Below are 23,277 nucleotides of genomic sequence, written 5' to 3'. Positions count from 1 at the left end.
TATTTACAGCCAGTGTAGTGAAACTTGGAAGTGTCTAACAAGAACAGTTGTTTTCCCCTTCAAAAAGCCACCTTCTGCCACCCTTTTGGGTACTAATTAGTACAGAACTCAAGGAAGTAAGACAGTATTCATGGGGCAGAATAGGAAATGTCCACATTTTCATCCCTGTGTGCACACTTCTGCCTCTTTAGAATCATTACATCCCCAGCACCTCCATACTCCATGACCCTGGTACTGTTCCAAAGCTCTGGTGAGGTGATGCAGAAAGACACCAGATATGTCACCATTTTAATTACATTTTACAAAGCACACACTAGTTTCTCCATGGTTTACACTGCTGATGTTCTATTTTAATACTTTCAGAATAGAAGCTTCTGTATCTGTTCTTCTGACAGTGACATCCCTCTGCATTTCAGCTGCCTTCTTCTCTGCTGCAGACTGAAACCTTCTCTAAACTCACTTGTATCCATGATAATATTTGAGAAAGATATGTAGCCAAAGAAACTTACAGGAGTGGGTTGAGTTATGAAAAAAAAACACTTCTAAGTCTAGGAAGAAGAGTTAACAAAGTCTCTCTTTAAAATGCTAATAACAGACAATGGTCTGTGGATAAGTTAATTAGCGGAGCCAGCTTGTGTTTAATTATTTCACTTGACCCGGTGCAGATTTAGACAATAATCCCTTTAGAGAGGGGAAGGGGCTGCTGGAAAAGTATGTGATGTACAGAAGAAAAACTTTTAAATCTGCCTGAGTTGAGAAGGTAGCCTTCCATCTGAAACTGGAATGATACATTACATTCTTCACCGTAACACAAGCTCAAATGGAAAAAGAAACACAGGGCTGAACGAGAGAGATTATGCTAAGGACCTGGTGAGCCTTCCACTCAAATACTTAACTTCCCCCCCCCCCCATGCTTATTCAACTGGGATTTTACTAATAAATAATGTATAAGCCAACCCACTGTAGTAGTCAGAGGTGGGATCTCGTGAGCCACCTGAAACAAGTGCAACCAGACAGTACCAGAACTCTCTGAATAGAAAGTGAGGGGTCTATAGACTATTAGTGTAGGTGGCATTTTCTTACAGGAGAGGATCTGAAGATTTCCACACTGTGAAAAAGAGAATGGATTAAGTTGGGTATCAGCCCTATTCTTGCTCAGTCTCTATAATTGGATCCAATTAAACTCAAAGGTTTGTTTTATCTGAATAGGTCAACCCCAAATCATGTAGCTTTTCAATTTGGTGACATCTCTTCAATAGCTCACCCACATATGAACAAGAAATCGTTAGAGTTTAACACGTGAATCCCTCTGATCTCTTCCAGAGGCTCTAGCATCTGAACGTTAGTCATATGTAGAAGAAGTACCATCTCCTGTAACCTGGAGTCCTGCATCCAGCTTTGGAGTCCTCAGCACAGGAGAATCATGGGCCTGTTGGAATGGGTCCAGAGGAGACCACAAAAATGATCAGAGGGTTGAAACCCCTCTTCTGGAAGGACAGGCTGAGAGAGCTGCAGTTCTGCCTGGAGAAAATAAAGTTCAAGGAAGACCTTCTTGTGGCCTTTCAGTACTTAAAGGGGCCAGTCAGAAAACTGCAGACAGACTTTTCAGCAGTGCCTGTTGTGACAGCACAAGGCATGATGGTTTTAAACTAAAAGAGTGAGATTTAGACTAGACTGAAGGATGAGATTTTTTATTATTAGGGTGGAGCAGCGCTGGCCTCGGTTGCCCAGAGAGATGGTAGAACCCTGAAACCATTCCAGATCAGGTTGTCTGGGGCTCTGACCAAGCTGCTCTAATCAAAGATGTCCAAGCTGACTGCAGGGAATTTGGACAAGATGATCTTTTGAGGTCCTTTCCAACCGAAACCATTCTGTGACTCTATGAAGCCAGTTTATAAAGAGAGTCTAATCAGGCAGTAAATAGCTTGACAGGCACTGTTTGAGTGGTAAGAAACTCTGTTTCAGAAAAGTGTAGGACCCGTTGTTGTTGTTGGAATCAGCTCCACAGGATGTGTAAACTGGTTGCAAGTTTACTTCTGTACAGCAGCTGGAGCAGCTCTGTGGGGACTCAAACCAAAAGACTTCACAGAACAACTAAACTGCCAAAAGCTGCACTACTGCTCTGCTTGATTCTCTTTAGTAAAAACATAATTTGATTGAGAATAAAATGTCCTTGGACAGAAGCAAGGCCATGACAAATACAAGCTGTGTGCAGCAGATCACCTTGTCAGATGTTTACTGCAGAGGAGCACCGTGGTGCCAAAGTGGACTCTCCATCAACTCCTCTGACAGCTGCATTTCACTGAGGCACAGAGACTGTCATTGTCAGGAAAGATGAAGCCTCCTCAGCAACGAGTCTGAGACTCTGAAACCAGCTTCTCAGGAGGTGGCACGGCCACAAAATCACATTTCTTCCCCATGCCTCACAAACAGCTCTGACATTCTCCTCCTTCAAAGAGCAAGAGGAGTGGCAAAGGTGCAGCATGTCCCAGTCCTGAATAAGGCTGACAATGCCAACGGCAAGACAAAGAACCACTGAGGACAAGTTCAAAATTAGCACTACAAAACTGGTAGGACTGCTTGACCTGGCAACATGTTGACCATTTTCTGAATCCCAAAGGGTTTGTGTTGCACAGACTGAAATAACAGGAAGAGCATCCTAAGTCTTCATGGAAACTGTCACAGCAGCTTCCTTAACCAAACAGGCTCTACTCTGCCATATTTTTCTAGAGCATACAAAACTGCTCCTTCCCCCAAAAGCAGAGGTGCCAGTGGTTAAATATTACACATCTATCAGTCAAGGATTAGCAATACAGGTGGCCATAAAATGTGCTCTGCCTGTCCAGACAGCATGATTAAATACACATTTGCTGCATTGTTCCCTCCTTCATTAGTGTTTCTCTTTGCTTGTCAATGTTATTTAATTCCTCAAGCCCCAGTGATGACAGGGCCATTAGTGTCTAAGCAGAGAGAGGATGAATGAGTGAATGCATGTGGATGAAACCACAGTTAGGCTGAGCTTACACAAACTCACATTCAAACTGTGCCAACAGATCATCACAATTAGTGTAATCAGTTGGTCTCCAGCCTTTTATGCCTTGATCATATTGCTAGTGAAATTTGGTTTGGAAGGAACTACCATGGCTATTTTCCTATCTTCTCATTGGACAGGTTCCAAGCTATTTACCAGCTCTTTCTTTTGGAAAGCTCTTTTGTTCTTGAAAAGTTTTTTCCTATCATCTCCAAATGCTGTTTTTTCCCCAGTGAAATACAAGCTTTGCCATTGTCTTCTAAGGCCCATGGCTCAGAGCCCTTCCTCTATCAGTCTCACTGTTGTACTTAGCCATCAGATTTTTATCAAGGAAGAATAATTAAAAACCCCTCCCATACACAACATATCAGTTCTAAAGCCTCTTAATAAGTTGCAGCAATCATGCAGAAGACCAAAAGGTACAGATGATTGTGGAAACACCAACCACAAAGACAGGCAGCCACTGATAACTGAGAAATGCAAACAGAGAGAAATACTCCTTCCAGGCTTCAAAGCCACTGACATAATTCCTTTCTTAAATGAAACAAGTGGCATTATGCCTGTGAGGTTGCTTTGCTCAGATCTTACCCATCATAGAATCAACCAGGTTGGAAGCTAAAGAATCCACTAATCAATGCTGGACCAACAGTGCTCAGGGCAAATTCAAGCCCTCCCTATCTGCTAACTGCTGGTATCTCAAATTGCTATGAGTGAGCTTCCATTGGGCACTAAACGGGGTTAATAACATGAACCTTCTTCACTGATGAGTTGTAAGGCTCCTCACTGTAATTTGCTGAAAAATGTCATTCTTGTCTGTAACAAGAAAATGAAATGCTGGAATGATGGAGCAAGCTCAAATCAGTCCTGTATACAATGCAGAAACATAAACCAGAATCAAGCATAAATCTACTGGCTAAATTCAGCTTATGGTTAATCAGCTCTTCCTTTGACAGGATATGCTGCTGTGGAAATGGGATAATTTTATAATGGCATAATTTAACCAGTTTTATCTCTAAGTAAATGATTTCAGGCATATTAATATATAAAGCTTCAATATTTACATTTTTGTTCCATGGGCCTGAGAAATTACAAGCTATCAGGGACAACTCAGCATTTAGTGATAAATGACATTTATAGAGTGGTTTTCATCCTCTGGAATGACTTTGTGCTCCACAAATCCCCAGGATGGCATGCAGCAGCTGGGCAGACAGTGAGGGCAGAGCATTGCTGAGTGCCAGGGCTGGTGAGAATTGCTTCTCAAGAGCAAAGGAAACATTAAGGCCATGGCTAGAAGGGACAAGTACAACACAGACTCTGACCTGCTTACCTCTGTTAAGATTCCAGTAGTTTATATCTGGCTTAAAGACATGTTCCACAAAGACTTCTAATCATTATCTGAATGCTGTGAGAAGTGGAAAAAGCCACTTACCCTTGAAAGTCTGTTACAGTCCTTCATCATCACAGCCCCTGGAGAATACTTTGGGAGCCTGCAAGTCTGGAAGCTAAATACAGGGGCTTGTGGTCCAAATTCAGGGAAATGGATGTGCCCCACTGGCAAAAGAATTACTGATCTCCCTCTCTTGTCTCCTCCTGTGACTTCAGCTGTGGATGCATTTTGCTGCATGGAACATGCTACAGGAACTTTACCCTTAAAACCAAGATCCTTATGGCTCAGCAGAATCTAACAACTGTATTTTAGTTCTTCACCAGAAAAGAGAATGGACAGACCATGAAAAATCTGAATCTCTCACTTTAAAGAACTCCTGTAATAGCTGCAAATAGCAAACATGCTGGATTGTGTCTGTCAGAAGGTGACATCCTCTTACCAGTTTTGCATTAGTCCTCTCTGCTCCTTGGAGATAGCTGAGTGAAGAAAATGGGAACCAGAAACTCTAAGGATGCAGACAAGCCATTGAGATGTCACTTCCCTTGTTCCTTGTATTTCGTCAGTACCCATACACCACTGATCATCTGCACAGATTCACTCATCTATCACTCCTCTTGTGTTAAGAGCCTTCAGCCTCATGCTGCAGATGTTCCTCCAGCCTTGCTCAGAGGAGGAGGTGCAGCTTTGTGGAACATCACATTGATATGCAGTGAGGGGAAATAATTAACACAGGCAATGATAATTTAGAACAGAATAAATTCCCTTTGTTATACTCCAGGGCTGGGAAAAGGATTGAAAGCTGCAGGACCCCCCTGTCAGTGGAAAGTTTTCTGGTACAGAAAGCAAGGCTCAGTCTGCATTCCCAGTTGGGTATACTTAAAGAGTATTGGCTGGTTGGAAGAGACAAGCCCAGATCAAACCCACTGTATTTGGGCAATTTCAACCTAGTGGATGGCTCCCTATGAGACTGCTTCACAGAGGATGAATTACAGCAGTCCCACTGGATTAACTAATTCCTACTGCTAGTAAAATGCCTTGTTTACTCCTGGTCAACATCTGAAATGTAACAAGGAGATTCTGAAAAGCTACTGCAATAACCTAGAGATAAATCATAGAATCAAGCAGGGTGGAAGAGACCTCCAAGATCATCCAGGCCAACCTAGCACCCAGCCCTAGCCAATCAACCAGACCATGACACTAAGTGCTTCATCCAGGCTTTTCTTGAACACCTCTAGGGACGGCGACTCCCCCACCTCCCTGGGCAGCCCATTCCAATGCCAATCACTCTCTCTGCCAACAACTTCCTCCTAACATCCAGCCTAGACCTCCCCCAGCACAACTTGAGACTGTGTCCCCTTGTTCTGTTGCTCGTTGCCTGGCAGAAGAGACCAACCCCAGCTGGCTACAACCTCCCTTCAGGTAGCTGTAGACAGCAATGAGGGCATCCCTCAGCCTCTTCTTTTCCAGGCTAAACACTCCCAGCTCCCTCAGCCTCTCCTCACAGGGCTGTGCTCCAGGCCCCTCACCAGTTTTGTTGTCCTTCTCTGGACACTTTCCAGTACCTCAACATCTCTCTTGAATTGAGGAGCCCAGAACTGGACACAGGACTCAAGGCCTGAGCAGTGTTGAGTACAGGGGCAGAATAACCTCCCTTGTCCTGCTGGCCACACTGCTCCTGATGCAGGCCAGGATGCCATTGGCTCTCTTGGCCACCTGGGCACACTGCTGGCTCATGTTCAGCTACTCTCTACCAGTACCCCCAGGTCCCTTTCTGTCTGGCTGCTCTCCAGAGAGTTTCTACAAGATGGTAAAAACCAATCCCTGCTCAGTTTTTGGAGGAACAAGAGTACTGTAGGGTTGTTTTAACATTTCAAACTTCTGCTCTATCAGAAGTGTCTAGCTGCACCAAAACCAGAGTGTTGCAAAAGAAATCATCTGTCTCTGTTAATAAGAAGAACTTTTCCTCTTCCCCACAAAAATCCTGCCATTTCATTCATAAATAAAATAAGCCACTAACTCAGTTGTTGGCAGGCTCTCCCTTTTATCTTTCACTCACTTGAGACAGACTAGCAACACCATGTTTTTAGAAAGCCAAGTGTAGTAATCACAGAATCGGATTTCATGTATTTTTAAAAGCAGCAGCAGAGCTCCAATCACCTTAAAAAGAAATATAAACACAGCCAAAATCTGGAAGAAGCAACTCAGATTCCTGACTTTCTTCAGTTCTTCAACAGCAGCTGAATGTGCTTGGAAGGGACTCCTTTCTGAAGGGGATCTCAAAAAGTTAGCAACATTACACTACAAGCACTGCAGAGCCCAAATACTTATTATCTCGAATCAGCCTGGACGACATTTGAGCTGTCTCAACATTTATTGGCCTGCCAGCAGAGTGTGGCATCCACCAGCTCCTTTCCTCTCTTCCCCCGCTCCTTCCTCCTTGCTCAAAGTCCATGCTCATAAAATATTTAGGGGAAGCTCTTCACAGGATGATATTGCCTATACTATAGCTCCAGTGCAGGTTTACTGTGCTACTGAGACAGATATTCTGCCACCAGAGAAATCAAAAGAGTGATGAGGTTGAATTGACAAAGAGAGAGAAGACACAGACCTGGTCTGGTCCCTTTTGCACGAGTCTGAGGAGAAATGTTATTTTTCAGAATGGAAAACAGCAATATGAAAGTTCTTTCTGATTCTAAGCCCCAGGTGGGGGCAGCTGACCCTTTTTTTACCTCTTGTTATCTTCTTCCCAGTGGTAAAAAGAAAGAGCAATGCAATCTGGAATTCAGACTGCTAAATGAAGCTATCTGTTGGGCAGCATCCCCTCGGAGCACCACCCATTTCTGCAGCAGCCTGCCATATGTTAAATAGGCTACCGTGGTCCCCTCCTACCCCCTGAACTTCGTTACAGCCTGTCCATCTCATGTGTTCATCACAGCCTCCTCCACTAATCCACACAGTTTGTGCTCCCACCACTATTTGATCTTTCCATCCCAGTTTCATTAAATGGGCTAAAGATTTCCTACATTGCCCTGACGTTTCCCTGTATTAGAGCAAGAATCTGCTTTTAACCTTTCCATCTATGCCTGGCTGCTTGAATGCACCTTTGAACCCCTGCTGCACTCTAAACCCCTATCATTTTCCCTATTAGTTCAAGGGACAGATGTTCCTTTGTTCCACCTTTGGCATTTCTCACTCTTAGGTATCCAGGAGTTTAATTCAGGCTGTTGCTAAACTGTCCTCCTTTAATAATTTTTATGAAGTGCAGTCCAATTATCTTTATCTTCCTTGGGGATCCATTCAATTAAGTGCAGTCGTAATGAGTGAATGGACACAGAGCATTGTAACCATATTTACATCCAGATTAATGGGAACCAGGTAAGATAACTTTAAAGCCATCAATATTTTAATACCTTGGCTTTTCATTTTCCTATCTCTAGTGTCAGACGCATTTAGAGAGACCAGCACAACTTAGGAGGCTCTGGTTTTAATTTCCTCCTTGGTTTGTGGAAATGAGGGTTTAGAAACAGCAAGCTACAGGAATTTGTCTTACAATAGGTTTCTTGCAGGTTAACTAAAACAATTCTCATGACACAAAACACTTTGTCCAGCTTCTTGGACACTTCAGCAACAGAAGGTAATGCAAGAAACCAATATTAGCTGGAGATGCTGAGAGCATTGGGAAGTGTTAACTAATGAGCATGCAACAGAAATGCTGAGCTAGAAACACCAGTTCTGAAGTGACTTTTCTCCCCACTGAAAGACAAATGCTGGATCTGGAACATGGACCTGTCTCTCAGATACAGAATAGCTTTGACAGTTATTTTCACACCTGCTGTGAGGCACCTTTGCATTGCAGGAGCAAGGTAGCAGGGTCCAGCAGAGACTGAAAACCTGGTTCTGTTTCAACACAGCTTAACATAATAGTGTCACAGGCACAGATAAATGTGTCAATAAGCATTTGGAGAAATAACTGGTATCTAGGGAATTTATCTTGGTTGTAGTAGTTTCAGCTGAATAGGTCAGATCTGTTAACATTTTAATTTACACAAATCTGCATTCCAAATACTGCTCTTCGAATCCTTTTCCTAACAACAAAGAAATGTCAGCAGCAGGACCAAATTTACTCCTCTAATAGCTTTCTCAAGATTTCAGGAAAAACAAACAAAAACAAAAACCCAATCTGTGGCACAGCTATGGGACTGCTTAAACACATTTTTCAGTTCAGACCTAACACAATTTTATGTTAATAAGTCAGAAACTTTTGCCAATTCCAGGCATGATCCTGCAATGCAGTAGAAAGCACTGGGAATAAGCATTTCCCATAGCTTCAGGGCAGCCCCAGGACTGTGCCCAGAGCTGGTTGTTCTGCCTCGATCCATGTGTCCCTTGCCCAACTTGGCACTCAGCTTGGGACACTCAACACTGTATTTCCATGTGCCAGATTGCCTTGACTTCCCAGACCTAGTGCAGCAGGGGAATTAACACAAAACATCTGGTTCCCCTCTAAGTTTTTTCAAGTATCTCAGATGCAGTGAGATAAATCAGAAAAGAGACAACTCTTCTGCCTTATCCTTTCCCCCTAATCATCACCTGCCTCTTCTCTCAGATGATTTGCTGTGATTAAAGCCTCCCTCCCACCAAGATATCCCAATGTATGCTTTGGAAATTAATACAGACCGATGACCTTTCCCTACCTGTAAAGTCCTGCATTAAAATGCTGACCCCTCCTGATGTCAAGGGGGAAATAACAGTTCTGTCACTTCCATAAAATCAGCATTTTCCTGCCAGAATTCAGATCTCTCCTCCTAGTACCTTGCCACTCTTCCCCAAGGGCTGCCAGCAGTCTCTACAGCACTCTTCTTTGACTGCAAACATGCTACAGGCTCCAGCATTGCTTAGGATGATCTACCTGCTTAAGATTCAGCTAACTTTCTGGTTCTCCAAATAAAATGAGCAGGGAAAGGTCAAATCTGCCCTAGGTTGTGCTTGCAGAGTCTGCCATGTCATCTGGGAAAGAACAGGCTCTGGTGCTCCTCCTGCTCTCCTAGCTCTGCTTTTTGTCTTCACATCTGGATAGCTCTGCACACCCGACCTTCTCCTTGGAAAGCTCCTTCCTACTGTGTCTACCCCTGGGTCAGCTCACCCCAAAACGGTGCCTTAGGCAAGCCCCAAATCTGTGCCATTCCCACTCAACAGCCCCTGTCCCTGTGCTGGTCCCACTGGCTGCCCTGGGGCACTCTGCTTGCTGCTGAGCTGCTGCTAGTGCCTTTATCTGCTCTCAGCAGCAGCTCAGCAGCAGCATTTGGGATTCCTTCCAAAGCCATGGTGTAGCTCTGAAGCAAAAAATTAGCCCCAGAAACGTGGATGCAATGGGCACAAACCCCAGCAGAGCAATTCCCGTTGGCCAGAACTCAGCAGAGTGCTCTGCAGTGGGGCCAAGGAAGTGCCTCTGGGGCTGATGTGCAAGGGGGAAAAAGTCTCTGAGGTGCTGGAGCTTTCACCCCTCTGAGTTTGGTGTTCCAGGCAGAAAACTCATGAACCAGCTCACATGTGGGGCCTCCTGCTCACTCTGCTCCTGCCATCAGTCACAAGGGAGGACAAGACAGAAAGGAGAACAAAACCAGTTTCTGGTGCCTTCCCTCAGAAATGCAGCTCTCTGGGCTCCCTCCAAGTGGATTTCACTGCACTTGTTGTCTCTGGGGACTGCCTGAACTCAAACATCAGAGCCTAGGAGAGTGCTCAGTCCTTACTTTCATATTTGCTCACAGCTGCACCATCTGTGGCTAGTTGCTCAATGAACAAGTGATCCTTCCCATCATTTAGCTGATTGAGACCCCTCAGTGCATTGCACAGGTGACACTCCACAAACTGCACAGTCCAATAGGGAAAAGCCCTGGAACAGAAGTTCTCCTTCACTCCTCACACCTACTGACCCCTGTCCCCTTCTTTTCCAGTCAGTCCAACCCACCACTGACGCTACACTGATTTTTGTTCATTGTGTGGGGCACTGTGGTGTCCTTGAGCTCTACTCACAACTAGGGAAGGCATAACTCTGAGAATCATACTACATAGCTTGCACAGGCACAGCATGTTTTTGTCAGTAAAAATGAAATTTCTTCTGTATTTAGAAAAGCTGTAAAATGCCAGGAAGAAGAGGCATTAAAGGCTGTGCCTCATATAAATCCAAAATCACTGGAAGACATTTCCCTAGCTTGGAAACAACACATCATGAAACATGCAAAGTGTGTTAAGTATAGGCTGTGTAACTGCTTCCAAAGATAACACCCAAAGAACTAAACAAGACAGGTCCAGAAAGGGCTATAGAAGTCTGGCACTATATTTGTCCCTCAACAGAAGGGGGACAAATGCCAATTTATTCATTCCTCTGCTCCTTCTGGAGTATTTTCTACATCTTTGAGTTGCACAAATTTATGCAAGGAAAATATCAGCTTCGAGAGTTTGAAGACTCTCCCAGGCTTTCATCGACTGATATGGATTTAGACAAAAATATCACATCAAAGCCACGATGCCCCTCAGTTGCTGCTGAAGCAATCTCCATGAGGCAGCCTGAACTTTTAGAAGCTCAGTATTCAAGGCAGGGTGTGGGCTTGGCAGGCCAGCAGCCCTCAACAGTGGGAATGCTGGTATGATGACTTTTAAACTCACCTCTCTGTCGAGTCCAGCAGCCACAGTGACGATGTCTCCTGTCTCGCTGTTAATAGTGAACATGTTCTGCGATGGGCTCTGCGGGGTCTGAGTCACGATTCTGTACCTCACCATCCCGTTGGCTGTAGTACTGTCATCTGCATCATTTGCTGTCACTGTCATCACATAGGTACCTTGGAACAAAAGAAGATGAAGTGTCAGGACTGTCTCATTGCAAAGCAGATTGCAGTTCCATTGACTCGGGGTCATGCATTTCACTCAGAAAGGCTCCGGAGTAGACATCTCATTTCAATCCAGCCAGCTAGGCAAGAAGAGGATTATGAAAACAGCAGCACTGCTGAGACTAGATGATCTGGAAGGATACTGATTACACATGACTGGTATACAGTGAGAAGTCATATGAGGATATCTATGATTAACTTCTAATTCTTTCAGTGATTGTAAGTTTTAGGGCAGAGTTTTTTTGTCCTGTGATTTCATGCAGACTCTCACAGGAGATGTTTTTGCCCTCCAATCACTGCATTCACAGGTACTCAAAAGTGGAGTTTAATAGCAGAGAGCCCATCAGACTTCTCAGCAGTTTCGGAAGGCCCCTATCAACATGCCAGACGTAACTGCCTGTTGCTCCAGTTCTTGGAGAAATGTCCACCTTCCTAGCCTCTTCTGGAGGAAAAAAACCCACATTTCTGCTGAGCAAATGGAACAGCTGCTGCCCAGCAGGACAGAAAAATCAATGATTTGGTCTGCGTGGCCAGAGATGTATTGAATCGTTGGTTTGTTTCTTGCTAATCACCAGTGTCTTCATTTGCCTTGCAAAAAACAATCCCCACTTTCTAGATACTGTTGGGAGTGCACTGATGCACTGACAGGCTCATTATCACTGGAGTTTGGCAGCAGGGTGTTTTGCTAAAGTGGGAAATTATCATTATGAGGGTAAAAGATGTTACTTGATTGGATGGACTCCTGCAGCTGCATGGTCCTGTGACCCCCCAGAGCTCACCGGGCCCAGCTTTACGCTTGTTATATTGGTAGGAGAGAATGACTAAAAGGGCAGACACACACTGCTTACAAAAAGCAATCTGCAACAGCAGATGACTCTAATGATATGAGACCTGCAAGGAGAAGTGGGAAACAAAGAGAGACATAACCTTGTTTATTGACCATCAAAACCCAACAGCACCAATAGAAAGACGGACGGTCCTGCTTGAAGCTCATTTGGGAACTCTGAGCAGGATGAACCAACTCATGAGCCTGCTGTGCTGGAGGAGATGTAAAGTGGTCTCAACATGAACCAGAGCTAATTCAAGATGGAACGACATGTTGCTTCACAGAAAGAGCTGAATTTGTTCTGCCCACTCGGTTCAGTGTGACCACTGACTGACTTGAGGACTTGTAGCTACATAGGTACTGTGCTGTGTCTCATCTAAGGAGCACAGATCTCCACCTCCATCTAAAAGCTGCCAAGCTTCCAGTTCAGAGAAAGCAGAGAGCAGAACAGTTGGTATTTGTTTGCAAGGGAGTTCAAAAACATGCCCCATGCTCTAAGCAAGCAGATCTACTAATGGCTGCAGCATCCCAAAGTTTGGTACCCCAACCCAGTGTCCTTAAGCCACTCAGCACATAGGCAATTCCCCCCCCCACATTTCCCAGTATTAGCAGGAAGTGGTCTCATAAGTTTGTATTTCTGCACTGTGCAAAGTGCTTTGCTGATCTCCTTCCATCTGCCTCAATCAGGCTCTTTTTGTTCTCTGTGGTGATACATATCCCTCTGAGTTTTCTTAGTTCAATAAGAATTATAGATTAAAAAATAAATGAATGTGTAAAGCAAATGTGAGTACATTCCCATCTTTCTGCAGTAATCCTGGTTCACATTTGTGAAATGAAAACAAACTACTCAACAACTTTAACACTTTTCTGATCAATAAACGAGAGGGAAGGCAACATGGAATTGAGGCAAGGCTGTTCAAGCAATGAATCTTCTTCTTTCACAGTATCACAGTATCACCAAGGTTGGAAGAGACCTCACAGATCATCAAGTCCAACCCTTTACCACAGTGCCCAAGGCTAGATCATGGCACCAAGTGCCACATCCAACCTTGCCTTGAACTGCCCCAGGGACGGCGACTCCACCACCTCCCTGGGCAGCCCATTCCAGTAGCCAATGACTCTCTCAGTGAAGAACTTTCTCCTCACCTCGAGCCTAAATCTCCCCTGGCGCAGCCTGAGGCTGTTTTGCTCTTTTGCAGAGCCAGTTATCATGAGACAACTGATACAAATAAAGAAGCCAACCCTTAGATAAGTATGGGGGGAAATTTAAATAGGAAATGTGCTGAATGAGATGTTTGATTTGGAATTTATGTTATCTTAATGCATTCTGTACTGAAAATATCCCTGAACAGAATGTCAGAACCTGGGGCTAATGAAAACAGAAGTGGAAGAGAAAAACAGAATCTATTTTAGGACACGTGTGGTCTTCAAATGTATTCCAAAAAACAGGTGGTATTCACATGATTGACTTCTGGCATGAGAAGCAACTCAGAAAGGAAAAGGTTTTTGGGGTTCTGATCCCTCTTCACCTACAATCTCAGACTACACTATGGTTTTCAAAATATCCAGGACACGTGGGAGATGGTGGCTTCCCAACGTGGAATGAGAACCCAACAGGCTGCTGCTATGGTGGGCATGGGGTGAGCTGACAGCAGCTCAACTGAGAATAGAGTATATAGTAGGTCTCTTTCACTCTTCCCTTGACCTTTTGCTTCTTTCCTGCACTGCAGCATTGGACTGAGCACATCTGCTCTGGAAAAGAGGACTATTTCAACAGTGTTTGACCTACATCCCCATAAAGTGAGATGGGACTGGACTCACGTCTCTGAAGTCATGAACTGAGCACCAGGGAGCTGTATTTCAAGAGGCAATCTGCTTCCTATCTCATATCTTTAATTTCGATTATGAAACCCAACCACAGAGAAAATAAAGAGAGGAACTTGGCATTAATTACTAACTTGTAACTTAATAAAGCGTCCTCTGCAGAGGGCCCTGTGTGGCTGCAGCACTGCAGCACATGATGGAATGGCAGCAGCCGCTTCCTTCCCAGTCTCTCCGCTGCTCCCTGGGGCTGCTCGTCTGACCACAGTCTGCTGTAAACTGGCTGCAAATTACCTCTTCCTCTCTGCAGTCTGGACGGTGGTTGATATGTCTGCTCCTGTTCCTACGCACACACAGGCCCCACCTGGCAGTGCTGACCCAAGGATAAGAGCGTGATGGCATCTCCTATTGCCTGTGCTGAGGGTATCACTTCTGAGGACCACTGCCAGAGGACCAGCTGGTGCAATCTACATCACCATCTACTTTCCACTCAGTCTTTTCTGTGTATTTAGTCTGTCTTTAAGCAGGGCAGATCCTCTAGATACCTGTGTGCCTCAGTGAATGACATGAGCATATATCTGTGCACAAGAGAATTCAATACAGCAATGCAGACATATACTGCTACCGTGCTTCTGGGTGCCATATAAAGTCTTGCACAATCCTAAGATGGTTGGGGATGATGTCGTGGAAGGGATCAGAGCCCTTTTGCCTTATTGCAGAATTTTCATTTGTACACAAAATTGTGGCTCAGAGGCCTTCCATCGAAAAAGTCAAAACAATATTTCCTATCTGCTTGCACTGACGCAGCTGCTGTATCAGCAGGTGTACAGGCCTTGAGAGAATCTCTCTCTCAGGGAAGCAAAGACATAAACATGGCTATGTTTTGGAAAAGGGGTTCGAATTCTCAGACACGGTGACCACTCGACAAACATCTGCTGGGGGCTGACCCCTGGGTGGTTCCATAAGTTATTTTTGGTAAGAATTAGCCAATTGTATAGGTTGATTACAACTTTGTACCAATCTGTAAAGTTAACGTGAGTCTGACTGAGTTGGTTGAACACACCTCTTCTGAAACACTATAAAAAATGTACCCACTTGCACCTCTTGCTCCTTACCTCTTGCTCCTTAACTTAACTGGCCCCTCGCTCTATACCCTGTGCCTCTTTTGCTCGATACCCTGATCGCTGATCACACACGCACACACACGCGGCATTCGCATCGCAAGCAACCAGCTCAAGACTGCACCGTTCCGGACAAGGGCCCGATCCTTACGAGCCCCGGGAGTCAGCATGCAGCTCGACCGGACCCGTGGAGCCTCGGACAACGTGCCTTAAAATCCATAAAGACTTTGAAACTTCTCTGAACTGCATTTGGGACAGTGAGTAATTGATAAACTTCTATTTGAAACTGAATAACTTCTCAAGACTTCAATGAACTCTCTCATATCATAAACTCTCTTCATTTTAGTCATTCTGTATATTAAATCTCAACTACGAACCAAGAATCTACGCGGGATAATTACAAATAAGTTTGGGGAAGGGGATTTCTAGTGTATAATATTAAATTACTTATACCTTTTTATAAAACATCGGCCTCGCATATCATTACTTCTAAACCTCTCCTCCCCCAAACAAACTTTCCCGTCCGAGACATAATGGCGCAGCGAGCAGGGTCGGGAAAGACGGATTTATTTTACAGAATGGCAGATATTATTGGATTGGAACATTTAAAACCGGCACTGGATATAAATAATTTAGTCAGCTCAGAACAAATTTTGAACAAGTTGGCAGATACGGTAGCCACGTTGTATACGACTTTGCAGGAAGATAAAGATAAAGAGCACATCGTTACAGTAGCAGCGTGCTCAATCCGAGCGCAATATGAATTTGATAATTTGCAATATGGTATCAATAGTTCTAAACTTGAATTGAAAGAAACGAAAGAGCGTTTTAACGAACAAATTAATCGCTTGAAAAAAGAGTCAGAGAGCTGGGAACGGCAAAGCGGAAGGCAAGAAAAGGAGATCGAAAAGTTACAAGCTGAAATTCAGAATCTCCGTTCTAAGATGCAATGGCAAAACAAGAAACTAGAAGCGGTACAAGAAGAGCTTCAGCTATCTCGAAGGGACAGAGAGAGTGCCGTTGCCGATACAGAATCCGTGGTACCTGAGGACCCCCAAATGCATTTTTCAGAAGAACAGTCAGAACCGACAGCTGTCCGAGATTTGTCAACTTCTTCGCCGGTAAGGACTGAAAGTTCACAACTGCACTTGTTGGCAAAATCTTTTCAGCCGCGGCAGCAGGAACCGCAATTGCAGCCTTCACCAGACCCTTTGCCGCGCACCCGAGCGTCCCTAAATCAGCGGCGGATGCCGCCACCACAGCCACTGTCGCCACGAGTGACCATTCTTCATACCGCCACGACTCAAACGGACCGCCACGCCAGATATCCGCCATTTGATCCACAGCCGCCATCGCACAGCAGCAGCTATGACTACGTACATCCGCAGCCTCGCCGGAAAGAAAAGTACCGCCTCAAGCCGTTGCCTGGAAACACACCAAGCAGCAGCGACGAGGAAATGGAGGAAATCTACGGGAGAATGAGACCCTTCCCCGTGAGACCCGTGTTCAAATCGGAAACCGTTTACGGGAAAAAGGGCAAAGGAACGTCGACTGCGCGAATCCGACCATACACGGCACTGCAGATGCGTGAGTTTAGGGAAATGTATTCCCGCATGCCTCATGAAACCATAACTGACTATGTATACAGGGTGGTGGAGAGTGGTGCCGATTCGGTAATCTTGTCCCGCGAGGAAGTGGGGAGAAGTTCCTGGGGACCTGCAGTGTTCCTTGGGAATGGTCCCGAGGGGGATGTTGCATTAAGTTCTAGAATCTTTTATTGGGCTAGTTCTTTTGATCCTGTAGACAGGGATGAACCAACAAAATTTCGTATCACAACTTGTGCTGAATTGGATGAAGCAGTTACTAAGTTAGCGTGTGTGCAGGCTATGTATGAGGGGGGAATTTATTCAAATCCTATGGATGCCCCGATAGACCCACGACGATTAAGACCCTTAGTAAAAGGTCTGTCAGGAACTTTAAGGAGCATATGCGATGCAAGAAAAGAGCAAATTGAGGAAATAGTGCGATTTGGTGATGCAACAGGGTATAATTTAACCTACCACATGACATGGGGAGATCTGTTGGAGGAATTATCCATCAAAGGGTATAATTTAGGTTATTATGAACCTGCATCTCCGCCGGCATCCTTTTCTGAGAAAAAACAGCCTGGAAACAAAGGCAGCTACGTGGTCACTCCACGTGGGAAGAAGCAGGAAGTACGGCACGCAAAAGCGTCCCAGAGTGCTTCTCCCAAGGAAAGTCCCAAAGGGAGTCCCAGAAGGAGCCCTAGAGCGAGCCCACGGTCTAGTCCCAGGGGGAGCCCTGAGCTAAATCGTCGCTATAGCTCGAGGATGTCCTGGGGGCAGAGTCCCTATTTTGGGCAAGATGCATACCAGAGGCAGAACACCAAATATGGGGTGAAACCCCATGATTTGTTGAAAAGGAACCGGGCGAGAGACCCCATGAAAGCTGAATTTTTTGGAATAATGGGAGGTTTAGAAAAGAGGATGCAAGATATAGTAGCTAAGGCTATGAAACACCTCCTTGAAGAAAGAGAGACAGGAGGGAACCACGGTAGGAGTTCCAGAGCCGCCTCTCCTAACAAGCCTGATCAGTCTTTTACTTCTGATCAGCAGGGGGCCAAAAGCAAACAAAAAAACTAGAAGTAGCGGTGAATGATTCAGGCCACATTTATCGCTTCGTGTATGCATGCCAATGGTCTGACAAACCTGAACCTGCTATTATGATTCCAACAGGACCGGACAGAACTGCTGTGAAGTATCTAATAGATACAGGCGCACAAATTACAGTGCTAAATGTGCAACTAGCAAAAAGCCTAAGAATCCTGCCATCCAGGAGAAAGGTAAAGATAATGGGTGTCACAGGACAGCCCGACCTATGTCCCTTGGCTAAAACAAGATTATGGTTGCCTGGGGAAAAAAGGAGCACTATAGTAGAAGTGGCCTTAAGTCCCTATCCAGGAAATATTCTGGGATTTGATGTTTTGGCAGGCAGGAGATGGCATCTTCCAGATGGTACATTATGGAGCTTTGGTTATTATGAAATGGGGGCAAAAGGGGCAAAATCAGCTCATGCTCGTGTCCGAATGTTGCAAACTGCTCCTCCACTACCAAAATCACAAATTACTTGTGTTGCACAATATCCATTACCAGCAGCAGCTAGGCAAGGCATTACTGAAGTGATAACTGACCTGGAGAAAAGGAAGATCATCACCAGAACACATTCTCCTTACAATTCACCCGTCTGGCCAGTCCGCAAACCAGATGGCAAGTGGAGATTAACTATTGACTTTAGAAAACTCAATAATAACACTCTTCCTCTCACTGCAGCAGTTCCAAGTTTATCTTCCACAGTGACAGCCATTCAAGCAGCTTCTCACGCCTGGATGGCAACTATGGATGTGAAGGACATGTACTTCATGGTGCCACTGAGAGAAGAGGACAAACCACAGTTTGCATTCACCTGGCAAGGTATTCAATACACATTCAACAGTCTTCCACAGGGATACAAACACAGTGCAACCATTGCACATAACACACTTGCAGCTTTGCTTGACACTATTCAGCTTCCTAAAGATGTTAAAGTTTATCATTACATTGATGACATCTTGGTGGGAGGAGATGACAAGGAACAGGTTGCAAAGGTAGCTGAGGACATTCGAAAATTGTTGACTGACCAAGGACTGACTATTCCAAAGGAGAAGTGCCAAGGCCCAAGCCAGGAGGTTAAATTCTTAGGATCTTGGTGGGTGGCAGGTGCAGTGTCTGTTCCAGAGGATACCTTACAAGAAATTGAAAAGGGCCAAATGCCCCAAAACAGAAAGGAGTTACAACAATTGTTGGGCACCTTGGGCTACTGGAGAAAACACATCCCAGGTTTCTCCGTGATTGCTCGTCCTCTGTATGATTTGCTTAAGAAACACAAAGTTTGGGATTGGACTCCACGACATTCTGAGAGCCTGAAAGTTCTCAAAGATGAACTGAAGGCATATCAGAAGTTGGGGCCCTTACACCCACAAGATGCCCTAAGGGCTGAATGGGGTTTTTCCGAGCATGCCTCATACTGTGGAATATTCCAAAGGGGACCCAATGGTCCTAGCAGAGCTCTTTTATTTTCATCAACAGCATTCAAAGAGACCGAGATACGGTACTCGGAATGGGAAAAGGGACTCCTTTCCCTAACTCGAGCTGTCAAAGAGGCAGAGAAGCTTCGCACTACACAAGATATTATAGTGCAAGGCCCATTCCCACTGTTGAAATCGATCCTTAAAGGATCTCCTCCACCAGAAGGGATTGCCCAAAAGGCTACCGTCAGAAAGTGGTATGCCTACCTGGAGGGAATCTCACAGCTTTTGACACTGACAGAAGGACCTACAAAGGTATCCAAATTGCAGCAGCCCATAAACCCTGATGGAGCATTGCTGGGTCAACCATATAAACCTTCTCCTATTCAGGTGGCCCCAGCAATAACCGCAGACTCAGATAAGTCAGGAGTGTGGTTTACAGATGCATCCTCACGGAGGGTGGGGTTGAAGTGGCACTACAAAGCCGCTGCCTTAGAGATTAGCACAGGCCAAACCATCACTGAGGAAGGTGATGGCAGTGCACAGGTAGGGGAACTGCGTGCTCTCATGCTAGCAGCGGAGCATGGAGCAACAACCATTTACACTGATTCCTACTCCACGTTCAAAGGCGCCACTGAGTGGATTTGCCAGTGGGAAGCGAATCAGTGGAAGGTTTCAAACGTAGAAGTTTGGAGGGCTGATGACTGGAAAAGGCTGCTGGAGATAGGCCGATCCAGACCCCTTCAAGTAGGTTGGGTTAAAGGGCACTCCAAACAGCAAACTCCAGCTGCAACCTGGAATAATCAGGCAGATTACCTAGCAAAAATAAACATGGTCAATGATGAAAAGGATGAGTGGTGGAGATTGGCTGAATGGCTACACATTAAAAGAGGCCATTCAGGAAAGGCAGACCTCTACTACGAATGTAGATCCAGAGGATGGCCAATTTCTATGACCACCTGTCAGGCAATCATTTCAGCTTGTCCACAGTGCACAATTAGGCTGAAAGCCAATCACCCCAACCTAGCACCAGCTCAACACATTAGAGAAGATAAGAAGCTATGGAGCACATGGCAAATTGACTATGTGGGTCCATTTAAACCCTCACATGGGAAGAAATACATACTGGTGGGGGTGGAAGTAGTCTCGGGATTGGTCATGGCTACAGCAACTAATGCTGCCACAGGCACTCAGACTATTGAGGCCTTGAAGCAGTGGTTCAGTTTTTTACCAATGCCAGAGTACATCCAGAGTGATAATGGATCTCACTTTACAGCATCATCCGTACAAGACTGGGCTAGGGGTGAGGGAGTTACATGGGTATTTCATACTCCCTACTATCCTCAAGCTAATGGTGTGGTAGAAAGATCAAAGCCTTTTGTCCTAATGAACCAGTAGGAAATGTTAATTATCCGCCAGATAAATCCCAACACCATCAACACTCACTACACAAGTTACAGGTAGGACAACCAGTAATGGTAAACTTGCCCTCGATTGGAGTTGTGCCTATGACCCTATCGAAATCAAATGGGTTGTACGCATGGGAAGCAACCGATGTGAGTGGGAAAACCCATCGCATAAGCGCGCGATGGATTGTCCCAGACTTCTGAGTTGCTTACACACATTTCTTGTTTTGTGAATGTTTAAGAAAGCTATTTGTTATTCAGGGGGTGGGTATATAGGGATTGATCTGTCTTAAACTGGTTTAGATTATAGTTATGTTTATGTATTAGGTACATTGTTTGTATGTTTTAAGGTTTAGAGGTATTGTATATATAATAGTTGTGTATAGTTTGTATATTCCATTTCTTTTCGATTTTCTGGCCTATGAGCCAGGGGGTGGAATATGTCGTGGAAGGGATCAGAGCCCTTTTGCCTTATTGCAGAATTTTCATTTGTACACAAAATTGTGGCTCAGAGGCCTTCCATCGAAAAAGTCAAAACAATATTTCCTATCTGCTTGCACTGACGCAGCTGCTGTATCAGCAGGCGTACAGGCCTTGAGAGAATCTCTCTCTCAGGGAAGCAAAGACATAAACATGGCTATGTTTTGGAAAAGGGGTTCGAATTCTCAGACACGGTGACCACTCGACAAACATCTGCTGGGGGCTGACCCCTGGGTGGTTCCATAAGTTATTTTTGGTAAGAATTAGCCAATTGTATAGGTTGATTACAACTTTGTACCAATCTGTAAAGTTAACGTGAGTCTGACTGAGTTGGTTGAACACACCTCTTCTGAAACACTATAAAAAATGTACCCACTTGCACCTCTTGCTCCTTACCTCTTGCTCCTTAACTTAACTGGCCCCTCGCTCTATACCCTGTGCCTCTTTTGCTCGATACCCTGATCGCTGATCACACACGCACACACACGCGGCATTCGCATCGCAAGCAACCAGCTCAAGACTGCACCGTTCCGGACAAGGGCCCGATCCTTACGAGCCCCGGGAGTCAGCATGCAGCTCGACCGGACCCGTGGAGCCTCGGACAACGTGCCTTAAAATCCATAAAGACTTTGAAACTTCTCTGAACTGCATTTGGGACAGTGAGTAATTGATAAACTTCTATTTGAAACTGAATAACTTCTCAAGACTTCAATGAACTCTCTCATATCATAAACTCTCTTCATTTTAGTCATTCTGTATATTAAATCTCAACTACGAACCAAGAATCTACGCGGGATAATTACAAATAAGTTTGGGGAAGGGGATTTCTAGTGTATAATATTAAATTACTTATACCTTTTTATAAAACATCGGCCTCGCATATCATTACTTCTAAACCTCTCCTCCCCCAAACAAACTTTCCCGTCCGAGACAGATGATTTGCCTGCCATAAAAGTAAGTAATGTCACATATCTATGGGGATATATCTTCATGTACTTTATATTAAAAGAGAGGAAATATATCCCCATATCCAGCCCCTATTACTACACAAATTAGGCAAGTACACAGTGGCAGACAGCGCAGTTCCTACACGCTGGAGGACTGAGGCTGCTGTTGTTAGGGCTTAAGTGGAAAAGTAGAGCCTGCCCAACCGGGGCTGCATGAGGTGGGTTTGTGGAAATCAAACTATTAGCCACAACATCTTTAAATCCTTATATTCTACCCAAACACATACTGAAAACACTTACTGAGTCCAGAAACACTGGGCAAGCTTCTCCAAGGTGCATCCTAGATCCCTACACTGCACTCTGCTATTTTTGGGTCAGACCCTTGCCAGTGGTGATGGAGGCACTTTATGCTTTCAGTGTGTGAGGGAAGCATTAGCTTTACTTTTCTGCTCTGAAGGCTTTGCTCAAGCCCACTGACAGCATTAAATGAATGCATGAAGTGCTGAAACTCAAGAATTTGCCCCAGCCTGCACAGCGCCTCGCCTAAAGAACACTCAGTCCAGATGGTGATGGATGTAACTGTATTAAACTAAACACCTGGCCTACCAACTCAGGTAGATAACCTGTTGAAAGAAAAATATTTCTCATCAAATAAGGCACATGGTATGTTAAATAAAATACCTAACCTAGTACATCATGTCAATATTAAATCAAATTTGTTGCATGTTGAACAGCTCTTCTGAGAAGCAGATTGAATTATCATGCACAGCTAGTGATGACAAGATTACTGTGCATTAGCTTTCATTAACTAATGTGCCAGGTTCATAAATCACCTGAGTTAAAATTAATATATAGCATGATGAAGGAGACCTATCAATAAAAGGCAGGAACCCAAGAATCTGCAACTTCACAATGCATTCCTTTTGATTTCCCAGAGACCAGGATCTCCTAGATGTTTTGTCAAACAAGGTATTTTTGTTTCAACCTCACAATGGACAAGACACAAGAGAGGGATGCTTGAAAGCAACCCTTATGAAAAATATTCCCATCAGACTAATTAAAGTTTCTACAGGATAGGCAAAATAATGTCTTGCAGAACTTGGGAGGGAAAGAAAAAAGGGAGGTAATTTTTATCTGTACATACAGTTGTGTTTATCAGTTTTAAAATGAATTGCATCTGCTTGTAAAAGACTGCAAAAAGATTACATTAGGCTCACTATATCTCACTTGATCTCTACATGTTAAGCAAAAAAAGCAGCAAAGTAAGAGAGATAGCTGCCTTCTCTA

General features: G+C 44.6%; 1 protein-coding gene and 1 long non-coding RNA gene across 6 annotated transcripts in view; one reads left to right on the top strand and one right to left on the bottom strand.

Annotated features, from left to right (window-relative positions):
* The window catches only part of CDH4 (cadherin 4), a 535,396-nt gene that overhangs the window by 93,920 nt on the left and 418,199 nt on the right, over positions 1–23,277 (bottom strand). For all 5 annotated transcript variants that reach the window (XM_064167488.1, XM_064167487.1, XM_064167489.1 and 2 more), the window contains one exon: positions 11,085–11,257. In XM_064167488.1, the coding sequence (XP_064023558.1) occupies positions 11,085–11,257 (173 nt within the window). The remainder of the gene's footprint in view (positions 1–11,084; positions 11,258–23,277) is intronic.
* Positions 18,358–21,910, top strand: LOC135188195 (uncharacterized). The gene is made up of 2 exons (XR_010307602.1): positions 18,358–18,564; positions 21,550–21,910. It is a non-coding gene; the product is annotated as an uncharacterized LOC135188195 (long non-coding RNA).

The sequence above is a fragment of the Pogoniulus pusillus genome, chromosome 29 (assembly GCF_015220805.1).
Source record: "Pogoniulus pusillus isolate bPogPus1 chromosome 29, bPogPus1.pri, whole genome shotgun sequence".
NCBI classification, from domain to species: Eukaryota; Metazoa; Chordata; class Aves; order Piciformes; family Lybiidae; genus Pogoniulus; species Pogoniulus pusillus.
This window is presented reverse-complemented; position numbering and strand designations above follow the sequence as displayed.